Source organism: Leguminivora glycinivorella, chromosome 8, assembly GCF_023078275.1.
Source record: "Leguminivora glycinivorella isolate SPB_JAAS2020 chromosome 8, LegGlyc_1.1, whole genome shotgun sequence".
In the NCBI taxonomy this organism is placed as follows: Eukaryota; Metazoa; Arthropoda; class Insecta; order Lepidoptera; family Tortricidae; genus Leguminivora; species Leguminivora glycinivorella.
Genome location: NC_062978.1, coordinates 6,302,862 through 6,315,667, shown reverse-complemented (window position 1 = coordinate 6,315,667; position 12,806 = coordinate 6,302,862). Strand labels below are relative to the sequence as shown.

The 12,806-nt window shown below is 36.1% G+C and overlaps 1 protein-coding gene across 1 annotated transcript; it reads left to right on the top strand.

Moving 5' to 3' along the window:
* The first annotated feature begins 4,901 nt into the window (after positions 1-4,901).
* Positions 4,902-12,516, top strand: LOC125229019 (alpha-tocopherol transfer protein-like). The gene is made up of 6 exons (XM_048133779.1): positions 4,902-5,098; positions 6,013-6,163; positions 7,067-7,171; positions 7,889-8,036; positions 10,545-10,752; positions 12,262-12,516. The coding sequence occupies exons 1-6, from the start codon at positions 4,975-4,977 to the stop codon at positions 12,414-12,416; spliced, it is 891 nt and encodes a 296-aa protein (XP_047989736.1). The 5' UTR covers positions 4,902-4,974; the 3' UTR covers positions 12,417-12,516.
* Positions 12,517-12,806: the final 290 nt, after the last annotated feature.

The following is a 12,806-nucleotide window of genomic DNA, read 5'->3' as shown; positions in this document are numbered from 1 at the left end:
TTTCTTATGCGCACTGTCAAGGAGTGGAATTCCTTGCCGGCGGCTATATTTCCGAGCTCATATTAACCCGGCAACCTTCAAATCAAGAGTGAACAGGCATCTTCTGGGGGAGCTCACTCCATCGTAGGCCACGTCTTTGCCTTTGGCTAGTCTGTGGTCAAGAGTAAGCCCATTTATAATTAAAAAAACCGGCCAAGAGCGTGTCGGGCCACGCTCAGTGTAGGGTTCCGTAGTTTTCCGTATTTTTCTCAAAAACTACTGAACCTATCAAGTTCAAAACAATTTTCCTAGAAAGTATTTATAAAGTTCTACTTTTGTGATTTTTTTCATATTTTTTAAACATATGGTTCAAAAGTTAGAGGGGGGGGGGGGGGGGGGGACGCACTTTTTTTTCCTTTCGGAGCGATTATTTCCGAAAATATTATTATTATCAAAAAAACAATCTTAGCAAACCCTTATTCATTTTTCAATACCTATCCAACAATATATCACACGTTGGGGTTGGAATGAAAAAAATATCAGCCCCCAGTTTACATGTAGGGGGGGTACCCTAATAAAACATTTTTTTCCATTTTTTATTTTTGCACTTTGTTGGCGTGATTGATATACATATTGGTACCAAATTTCAGCTTTCTAGTGCTAACGGTTACTGAGATTATCCGCGGACGGATGGACGGACGGACGGACGGACGGACGGACGGACGGACGGACAGACAGACAGACATGGCGAAACTATAAGGGTTCCTAGTTGACTACGGAACCCTAAAAAAAGGAACCCTACACTGAGCGTGGCCCGACACGCTCTTGGCCGGGTTTTATTGGTTAAGTTTCTGTCAAATTTCAGCAATTATTTATGTACCTAATATTCTAGCGTATCCGAAAAATGGCCAGTCAGAGAAAATATCCCCTAATAGCCCATCCCTTACATAGCGGTTACATCAAAAAGAAATCAACAAATACAAGGGAGGTTTCCATGCCACTGCATTTAATTCGTATTGTTGCAGAAGCGGGTCTATATTAATTCGCATAACTGAATACTCCTAATATGAATTGGCATACCGTTTATTACGCATAACGTTTAATACGCATATCATTATTTCGCATAACAGATTTCGTATAATGCTAATGCGCATAATGTAAATTGTTATAACAATGAATTGGTATAAGTATAATAAGCATAACTTTGTTTCGTAGAATGTTTAAATGGCATACAAGAAAATTATATTTTCACCACACTAACGGGTTACGGCTTACTTTTCTGTTCGAAAACAGATAGCAAAATTGCATTTTATTCACAAGAGTGCAAAGTAATTTCATACAAATTTTACCTTGATGTCTTAAGCTAGCTGATAGAATTTTACCTGTAAATGATGATTTTGAATCATAAATATTGAAGAAATCGATGGATTTGATTTAGTTTGATGTTTTATAGTCAGTATTTTGTTCGTGTTGGGGTGGTGAAAAATTTGGTTTTCAAACTCGGTGGCAATGTTTAACGTGCTAACGTAACGTACGAAGGTTAATGTGCCTTGAAACCCTCGCAACGCTCAAGATTCCACTTGTTGAACCACTCGGTACGCTCGCGGTTCAACATTGGAATCTTCCGCTTGCTCGGGTATCAGTATCGGCACGTGCGATCAGTGAAAATCTGAACGATGAAATGATATTATTTAAATACTATCCATTTTCAATTTCTTTAGTAAGGTACAGCGGGGCAAATCTAGACTAAAAGGCAATTGTAACTAATCCATTTTTTCCATTATTACACTATTTCCATTATTCCATTATTACATGTAGGTACCCACTGAACACGCTTACTACATAACTGGTAGACACTCTATTTTCTGAAAAACACTTATAAAAAACGAAAAAACTTAATAAGTAATGTATAAATAAAATAAAGACTCCTTAACTCAAATAATCTTTTTAATTTAAGATTAGCAGATAAGTTCATAGTTGCATGTAGGTATATGTTTCTTAAAAATAAACAGTTTTTTTTAATAATGCAAACATTGTAAAAAATGGAAGAAATTGACCAGTTACATTTGCCCCCCATTCGAGATTTGCCCCGCTGTACTAAGGTACCCCTATTTTTTTCATGCTTAATAAGTGAGACAGAATAAAATTAAACACTCAAAATCGAGCGCTCGAAATTGGAAAATCAGCCCCTGATTGATCCAATCGCTTGCTCCATACTGTTAGTATGACAATTCATTTTAGGATAATTAAAGTTATACGAAATAATAGTATGCAAATTTCAATTATGCAGATTCATTGTTATGCGAAATAAGAATTATGCATTTTTAATGCTTATTCAATGTTATGAACAATTATGTTATGCCAAATCTGTTATGCGAATTCAAATTATGCGAATTAATGATAGGCGAAATAGAGGGCACCCTGCAGAAGCGATATAGTGTTTTCACCACACCAACTGTTAAAGGTTTACTTTGCTATTCGAAAACAGAATGCAAAATAGCATTTTATCCACAAGAGTGCAAAGTAATTTCATACAAATTTTAACTTGTTATCTTAAGCTGACTGGTAGAATTTTCCTATTATTGATGATTTTGAATCATAAATGTTGGATAAATTGATGGGATTTGATTTAGTTTCATGTTTTATAGTCAGTATTTTGTTTGTGTTGCTCGGCGGCAAAGTTTGTTTAACCTGCGTGCCTTGAAACACTCGCAGCGCTCAAGAGATTCCACTTTTTGAACCACTCGCTACGCTTGCGGTTCAATATTGCTGGCCAGCGACAGCAAACTGGATATGTTTCACAGCACGGAGCCGCAATTCCTTGCGATCAGCGCCCGTCACTTGGAGTCTATAACTACTCCAAGTTCGATCCACGTGTGAGTACCTACTATATTATGTACTCTATGTTCCGCCACACTATTTTATATAAGTGTACCAGGATTATTCATGTTTATACCCTCCTGTACGACTGACATGTTTAGCTAGGCTGTTAATGTTAATTTAAGGAATAAATAAATAAAGAAATAAATAAATAAATAATATTGGAATCTTTCGCTTGCTCGGGTATCAGTATTGGCACGTGCGGTTAAACAACAACTTTGCCCCCTTGTAAAATAAATAACTATTTATACTCTTTACTTTTAGGTACCTATTTAAAAGAACGAAAACAAATAATTTATACATTGCGGGTAGTTACAACATTTATCGGTCAACCAACTAAATACAGAAACCAAGCGGACCTGTCACTGAGCAACCTGTCTTTAACTTTAATTTAAATATTTTAATTTAACTTAAATTGATTTATTTCAATCTTCATAAACATTACAACTAAATAACGATAAACTAATTAATTAATTAATTAAACTTAAATTAAAAATTAATCTAAATGAAACTAAATCTTTATTCATTTATTTATAAACAACATAAAAATAATACAATAAACACTTAAATTAAAACTTACAATAAAACTTATAAATAAAATATTTGGCCCAGGTCTTGCTCGTTGGGTAAGGTGCCCAGAAGGCTGGCCGCAAAATGCCACTAAATCTTAAAAATAACAAAATGAGATAACTAAATTAGTCCAATTTTATTTAAAGTTAAAAAGTATTCATTATTAAAACTGTACTTCAAGTATGAAACAAATTCGTTTCCGATCAGCGTGCTTAATTTTCAGTCAGTTGAATAGTTTTGCAGTTCAATAACCACAAATAATTAAAAAAATATATATGTATATAACTTGAAAATTCACATTCATTCAAAAATCCAATCATGTTCGGCGACACGATTTTTTCATGCTCACTTCATTTAAATTTTACGATGAAATCGGAATATCGATTTTAATTTCCAAGAATATACTATATTAAGACGATACGGTAGGGGTCAATTCTCCATACAAACGCTCTCGACTATTTCCTCCCTGGTTTTTGAAGATAGAGCAATGATTTTTTCAACACAGATTGTTATTATTTTTATCTGTGTCGGACCGTTTCGATTTTTTTGATATTATGCTTTTTAAAGATTCTAGAGCCAATCAAAAAATTCCAAAAACAGCCTTTTTCATTGTGGCGCAAAAAAAGGTGTGACACTCAAGATTGGTAATAATTAACCAAAAAATCTAAACGGTCCGACATAGATTATTTCATTGTTATTCAGATTCTCAAATTTCGTTTCGATTGATTAAGTTTTGAAGGAGGAAAGAGTCGAGAGCGGAACCTCGATTTTAAAGATTTTTTGGAAATATCTTTTGACTGAGTTGTTCTTAATGGACAATTTTTTTTCGATAAATCTAGTTAATAACACTTGTATATTTAACTAAAATTTCCAAGTTGAAAGGGGGCCTCCTTTCCATTTTAGCATTTTCGCTACCATATCCTCTTAAATCCTTGTAAAATATCAGTATCAAAGATAAAGTTCAATCAAACAAACATTACTTTATTGCACATTAAAAATTGTACATAAAAGGCGAATTTAATGCCAGAAGGCATTCTCTACCAGCTAACCTCTGGGCTAAATAGAGATTAATAAGAGCATATGATTAATAAGTGCAGGAAATAGAGCAATGACGAGAAATGGAATACATATTAAGTAACCATAAATGCATAATATGACCCTGCAAGGGCCCAGCAATCTCTCAACTAATTGAACTACCTAATACATATTTAGCTAAGTTACAAATTATGCATTGAATGACTGAAGGATTGTTCATTACAATCACTACGCAAACTATAAGTATTATAAAGAAATATAATATATGCTGTTATTATTAGAACAGTGACAAGTACCTACACAACTATCAATTGATATTATTGCCAATTTCGATACAAAAACAAGAATATAAGCACTAAATTGTCGCCTGAAGTTTTATTTGATCCGATCGCTGTCTGACCTTGCACCAATCTATTCATGCAGACGTGACTCTGAGTTTCCGAGACACGCTTGTCTGTGTCCAATTATAGATAAATTAGATTCATACGGCTATATTGTAAAGTGAGCGAGATGGTTGTCGTAAATATTGTGGAAAGGGAATATGAGAAAAATCCGGAGATGAGTTCGGGGGATGTGAAAAACATAAGAGAGTGGATGATGACTCAGCCTCATTTGCCACATGAACATATTACTGGTAAGTGAAAAATAAATATATTTTCCCTTCACTAGCTCGGAAACACGTGTTTTGTCCTTTAATACCAGCGGGTAAAAACTCATTTTATCCACTAGTGGGTAAAGTAATTTGACCTTGAATATAGTCAAATTAACTGCTTTAAAATTGATAAAAGTAGGTGAATCTAGTAATGAAGATGATTTACCACCTGTGGAACTACTGGAAGCATTGATAAACGCATTTTTTGCGTTGTAGTTTCCTCGCTATAGTGAGGGGAAAAGTTTTGTGTTACACTCGGGTGCAAATGTATTTTACTTCTCGTGTATTGAAAAACTCGCTAAGTTCAGGATTCTAGTCTCGAACCACTCGCTTCGCTCGTGGTTCAACTATATAATCCTTTCACTTGCTCGTTTTTCAATTCCACACTCGGCGTTAAAATACAACTTTGCCCCCTTGTATAACAAATAACTATTTTATTTGGGACTGTGATGGAAATCACAGAAGGATAGAATAAGTTGCCAGCGATTTGATAGCTTCGCCAGCGCAACAGTTATTTTAAACGTCAGCAAACTTCTCAAAATTAAGTTGTTAGGCAGGGCTGTCAAAATCGTTGCTAACTTAGTTTGGTCTGATTCTAAGCATTTATAAAGATCTATTTTACTGATTCGCTTTGACATAGTGATAATTACATATAATTATACTGCAAAGTAAATATGATAAAAAAAATTAACTTTATTCCTCGTTGACTAACTCTAAAAAATAGGGTAATTCCGAAAGTCGTCTAATTACGAAAGTCGCATAAAAGTCGCCATTATTTCCATCATATAAAGATTCCTCCTTCGGAATTATCGACCATTTCTGTCATTCGGAATTACCCTGATGCAGCTTATAATATTTATAAGTAGCTATTTTCACGAATAACTATTATTTTTCAGATCTTGATATAATATTGGCATATCATAGATGTGACCAAAATGTGCAAAATACAAAAAAGTTAATCGATCTCAACTTCTCATTACGAAATTTGTTTTCGTTTTATCAAAACCGGAAAATAAACAAATCATTGGAAAACGCTTTGAAAACTTGGTGAGTAACTACTTATTTATGTAGGTAATAAGTTTAACTGTAGGTACAATAGTTTACAATTAATTAATTTTTGGCACACTATTTATTACTAGCCACCTTACCATGTTTATTACTTGTCGAGGTTTTGAGGCAAAACAAATAAAAGCAGTACCGATGGTTGATTGGTAGAGAATGCCATTAGGCATTAAGTCCTCCATTTGTACATTTGTAGGCGACTATGGGATATGGGTTAAATTGTGGCGTAGGCGAGAGGCTGGCAACCTGTCACTGCAATGTCACAGTTTCGTTTTCTTTCAACCCCTTATTTGCCAAGAGTGGCGCTGAGGCTTTAGTGGTTTCATGTGTTCTGCCTACCCCTTTATGGGATACAGGCGTGATTGTATGTATGTATGTATGTATGTATGTATGTATTTGTACATTTTTGTTTCATTAGTGCAATAAAGTTTAAATAAATAAAAACAGTACACTGAAAAATTAATAACTTTGGCAGGACTCGAACCTGCGATCTTCTGTATTGCCGGCGCAGCCGCTATGACCAACTAAGCAACGGAGGCGAAGTTGTTCATAGCGGCTGCTCCGGCAATGTATCTGGTCACAGGTTCGAGTCCAGCCGGTGTCAATTTTTCTATCCATTAATTTTAAAATACGTGATAGAGTCACCGGCAAAAATAAGTGACGATTTCTGTATCTTGTCGCTTTTAATCATTTGACAACTTCGTATGACGGTATTTATGCCGGTAACAGTATATTCTCTTATTATTGAACTACCCCAAAATCCAAAAAAATAACTCTTCCATATAACATGTTAAGTTCTCATACTGCCAAAATTTAGCCCGTGAAATTATTACTTGTGACTAAAACACCTTGTATAATATTTTTATAACTCGTGATCATTTCTTGAAGGTTGATTACTCCGTTGAAAACTCGGACGAAAGATGGATATACAGCCATTTATTGTCAAATATTAGACACGGACCCCGCTAAATTTGTGTACAGCGATGTAGTCAGGTAAGACCAATGTTCAATTTGTTCAGACAGCAGCCGCACTTCTAGTTACTGGGTACACTTTGAAGTCAGCATAGAAAATAAGCGACGCGTACCTATATTTCTAAATGTAGAAAAACAAGACTGGAAAATTAATATATTTTAAGTATTATCAAAATGCGAAAGCTTTTCCATAGTAATAAAGAAAATTGATAAGTCCTGAGGAGGGGGAGGTAGTCTGCTGGATTGGGGTGGGGGGAGTTATATATATGCATTATAGCTGCAAGCTTAGTTAATTAGATACAGCCACAAAGGACGTCGTCCTGATATGGCTCCCTCACACCCAGAAGGGGGAAGTGTAAGAAAAACATAGTAAAGTTAGCTAAGCAAGCATATCTAAATATATAGGTAAAAGAAGAAACTGACTGACTGACTGACATATCAACGCACAGCCGAAACCGCTGGTCCTAGAGATTCCAAATTTGGCACGTAGGTTCCTTATAAGGTGTAGAGGAGCACTAAGAAAGAAATTTTCAAAATTCACCTCCTAAGGGGGTGAAATGGGGGCCTAAGTTCAACGTTTGAATAAGATTACTTTTAGTACCTACGCGGGCGAAGCCGCGAGAAAAAGCTAGTTCATTGGCATTATTATAAATGGCATTATTTCTTGACTTTTTTAAAACATGTGTGGATCTTCGCTCAAGCATTTTATAAATTAATAACCTTTGGTATTTATTTCAGAGCTTTTGTAATGGTAATGGACCTCTGGCAGCTGGAGGAGGGCACTGCAGCAGGCGTGGTTGTGATACTCAATATGGACCGGGTGCTGATGGGCCATCTGTACAAGATAGACCTCACTGTGGCCCAGCATTTCTTTTATTTCTTGCAGGTTGCTTTTTATTTCAATGTGTATTTATTTATTGTAGACTGAAATAAGCTCTAACAAGTGAAAACTGTCCTAGAACACCTTGGTTCTGATTACAAATTAATTGAACAGAAATTCGCCTAAAAATACCTAACATATTATGAATAACCTAATTACAAAATTAAAATTTCAAAAAAACCCCGACCGCGACATAGTGGACCGATTTTCATGAAACATGGCTAAGAACATTTCCGACCAATTCAGCTTTCAAACAAAAAAAAAAACAAGTCTAAATCTAACTAAATCCGTTCGGGAGCTACGATGCCACAGACAGACACACGCACAGACAGGCAGACAGACAAACAGACAAACACGTCAAACTTATAACACCCCATCGTTTTTGCGTCGGGGGTTAAAAATAAAAATTATCAATTTCGTAAAAGTTGTATGGGAACAGCTTTCTTGGGTAAGTGGCTCTTCTAGTCAGTAATTTATGTTTGGTTGTGATTGATTAGCATAAAAAAATGATTGTAAAATTAAGTAATTTTTTCTCAAACCTAGTAGGCTTGTGCCGTTTCGTTCGTTAATCGGAGCGCTCCGATCTCGTTCAATCGCTCCCACGAACTAGTTCGCTCTTTTAGGTCTTTTGCTCATTTAGTTCAGCCAGACCAGCGACTACTACGGTCGGAAAGATCAGAATGAATGGAAACGAATAGTGTCAAAATGATACGAATAGTCCACAGATAATAACATTCCGGGCCTAAAGGTTGTAAGTAACCGAAGCTTAATATGAAAAATTGATGTTTTTGTGTTGTTCTGCTAAGTAGCTCTCGCTCTCGGTCGGCGCAGTCACACACTCGTTCTCGTTCCGAACCGCTCGCGGTCGCCGATCCTATACTGAACTAAATGAGCAAAGACCGATTCACAGAGCACGGAAAGATTCAGTTCATTTCGGTCATTGATGGGATTTTATTCTTAACAGTTTATAGTTCGTGAACGACACAAGCCTAAAACCTAGTGTTTTGTTCCAAAATCTGTAATCGCTTATCTTCAGATATTTGAAATCAAGGGAATGTCGTTATTGAGTAGTAGCACGGGAACTGGTAGATGTCCTCACTATAACCATAGAGGATCGACCCATACAAAAAGTAGGAATCAAATGAAATAGAGTATTTACTGTGATATTAATAGAATTTCTGTTGCGCAATGATAGTTTTTTTACACGCAGTAGTGCGAGCAAATCAAGCAATGATTCATTTCTTGTCTGGTCGAAACTCTTAGCTTGGATTTAGGTACTGAAAATCGTCATACGATACACGTGCGAAAAGGACATTCACAACTCGTGTCGATTTAAAACACTCCCTTCGTTCGTGTATTAATTTATCGCTACTCGTATCGATTTTCCTCTTTTCCGCACTCGTATCTACAAGTATTTTGTTTGGGTTACAAAAAAAAACATTTTATTTACTCTACTACGTTTTATTTATGTCTCTTTAACATTACAAATTTGTAGACACTTATCTATACAAAAATCTTGACAAAAGAAGTACAGATCGCTGAAATTAATGTTGATAGTAATATTATTGACGACTACTTCAACAAGTGTCAATTGTGAAATGCCGCAAAATACTAGTTGCTCTATAGAAGACCATAATAATATGATCCCCGATCCTTTACAACCCAGCAGCTCGGTACGCACGTTACATTTTTTTTAAATCTTCTTTAGTGAGGGCAACTGAGTACGACGGCATATTTAATTGTTTATAAAGTTTGAGGATACCTGGAAAAAATTAATACAAGAATTACGCCATTTTGAAAACAGCTTTCGGTCACGCGTGTACGCTGCGACCATTTTGCGACCGTTTGTCGACCGTTTGGTGACCGTTTGGCGACTGTTTTTTACATGGAATATTACCGTCTTAATCCATATTTTAACAACTTTATTGGTTTTCTAGGCATTATTTTTAATATTTCAGTATAGTGTATGCACCGGAGCACTAAAACTTCACCAATCAATATACATAACACGCAAACACCGAGTAGTCAATAATATTATTACTGGTTAAACTGAGGTAAATTGATGGCGCTTTGATAAATTTAGACTTATTTTATGAAATCACTCGAGCAATTTAATTGGCCATGGGAGTATTATAGAGAGTTACTGTCAAAGTAAAATGTGTAATCACAGTGCATATACTGCCATCTCTCGACACAAGCTTATAACTTTTTAACCTCAGTTTTGTCAATTTGGCCCATATTCTTAGCCATCTAGCCGAGCGTTCCCCAAAGGTGTAACGCTATCTAGGCCACCGTAACTTTTTTGCTATGGCTTTGAGGTACGTTTTTTTCTTAGACTTTATCCGTCTATACGGAGTTACATATGTCTTTGCTATAATGAATGCAAGATTAAAAACAGGAGGACTTTGTTTTGTTTATATGTATTAATATTATAATGACAATGACATCGGTGGTTGTATGTTTATAGAAGTTATGCATAGTAAGTGGAATAGACGATTGCCACCTTGTTTTCAGGAAGCAATGTTCGTCCGCCTAAAAGAGTTCCACATCATCAACGCCCCAAGTTTCGTTGACCGTCTGCTAGTCATGCTGAAGCCGTTCATGAAGAAGGAGTTGCTACAACTGCGCGTGCACACCGTCGGCACCCAGTCTTTGGACGAACACTTCGGTTGTGAGGAGCTTTCGAAAGAAATACGGGAAATTAATGGCGTGAAAATTAGTAGTAAGTCGTTTAATGTTAGGCTTAGAATAAATTTGAATTTAAAAGTGGAAAATGTCGGAACTCACGTCGATTTACCGAGTTATCAACTAGATGGCGCTGTCGTCGAGATAGATCGCGCCAACGTTTGGCAACGTGGAAGCACCCCACTCTTTTTCAATTTCTTTTAATTTTGGTTAATGTCTTAATATTTATATTAATCTTATTATAAATAACAATTAATAATGATAATTGATTGTTGGATTTTGTAGTCCAGTAACACAAACTGTTCTACTTAAAAATATTTTCTACTTTTTACTTCGATTGCTATTGTAATCATTTCATTCAATACAATTTTTAGGGACAGAAACCAGATCCAAACATAGACAAATATTAGCTAATTGTCACTGCTACCAACTTTTGCTGACCATATAAATAGGCATATGTGTATTTTGAGTGTCCGAATTGCGTGTCATTGAAACGATCACTGGTTGTTATGACGTCCACGGGCACTTGATGCCAATTGAGTTGTTATTAACGTACGTGTCATTATCTGATCAGGCAGCTGCATCAGAAGGACCGCTTAATGGTAGTTTACTCGTATTGAAAGCTGTTGTTTGACATGAATTACACAGATCATGCATTGACCTGTTTATATGTACAATACCTGGGCGACTGAGCTTCACTCAAGAGTTCTAAAATCCGAAAATTCGCTTTTCCCGGATCCTAAGACTAAGTTAGATCGATTTTTCTCCCCGAAATACACATATAAATTAACAAATTTCAGCGAGATCGGCGGTATATATAAATAAATAAATATACTTATATTATAGAAGAATTGCTCGTTAAGGTATTAGATATAAAATTGGTAGAAAATATCATCAATCTGTTCAGCCAGCCTAGCCGAAATGACTATCGTTGACGTCAAACGGCCATCGAAACGCAATCTGGCTCTGTCGCGCCAATTCGGAAGAGCGATACAGATAGCTGAGCATTTCTTTTTTTTTTGCCACTTTTATGATATTTTTGTGTGATATTTTTGAAAAAAAAAAATGCTTATTCTACTCAGAATTACTAGCTTTTTCAATCCCAGTAGTTAAAAAAATTGTCCCATACGATTTTTTCTTAATTTGTTACCATTTTCCGTACATGTTGTATGGGGTAACAAAAAAGGAAAGTAACAAAAATGTATGGAAATGGGACACTTTTTGTCTCCCAGTGAGATTGAAAGTACTCGTGATTCTGAGTACAATTGACCTAAAATTCCCTAAAACAATCAAAATTTTTTTAAAGGCAAAAAAAAAGGAAATGCTCAGCTACGATAACGATATTATCGCGTGTGTGAAAACATGGCTAATAAGACTCCCGACTAATTCAGCTTTCAAATAAAAAAAAACGAAATCGAAATCGGTTCATCCGTTCGAAAGCTACGATGCCACACGTCAAACTTATCGTCGTTTTTGCGTCGGGGGTTAAAAATGAATGTGTTATACGTTCGTAAACTGTTCTTATAAAGTGTGATTTGCATTTCAGATGAAACTTGGAGAAAACTACAAGAAAATGAAAAGTTTTTTGAAGATGAATCTAAGAAACGAGTTGATGAAGCTAAAAGGCCTGGAGAGTCGGTATCAATCAGTAAAATATTTAGCAGCATGGAGGGCACTTTCAGGGCTTTGCAAATAGATTAAATAAGTATTTATACTAATACACTCTAGATATTACGTGCCCACTAAAAAAATATCGTTGAAACTCCATGACTTCAGGCCCCGTAGCCGAATGGCATTTCTCCGACGCCAAACGAAAGCGATACGCCGCTGGCTCTGTCGCGCCAATACGCAAGCGCGATAGAGATATATATCTACTAGCGCTTCGTTTCGTGAGCGTTTCGTGAGCGATTGTGCCATTCGGCTAGCCACCCAGGTGCCGTAGCCGAATGGCATTTCTGCAACGCGAAACGAAAACGAAACGCCACGAAAGGTAGTCCGGCTCTGTCGCGCCAATACGCAAGGGCGATAGAGATAGATATCTACGAGCGTTTCGTTTCGTGAGCGTTTGTGTCATTCGGCTACGCACCCAGG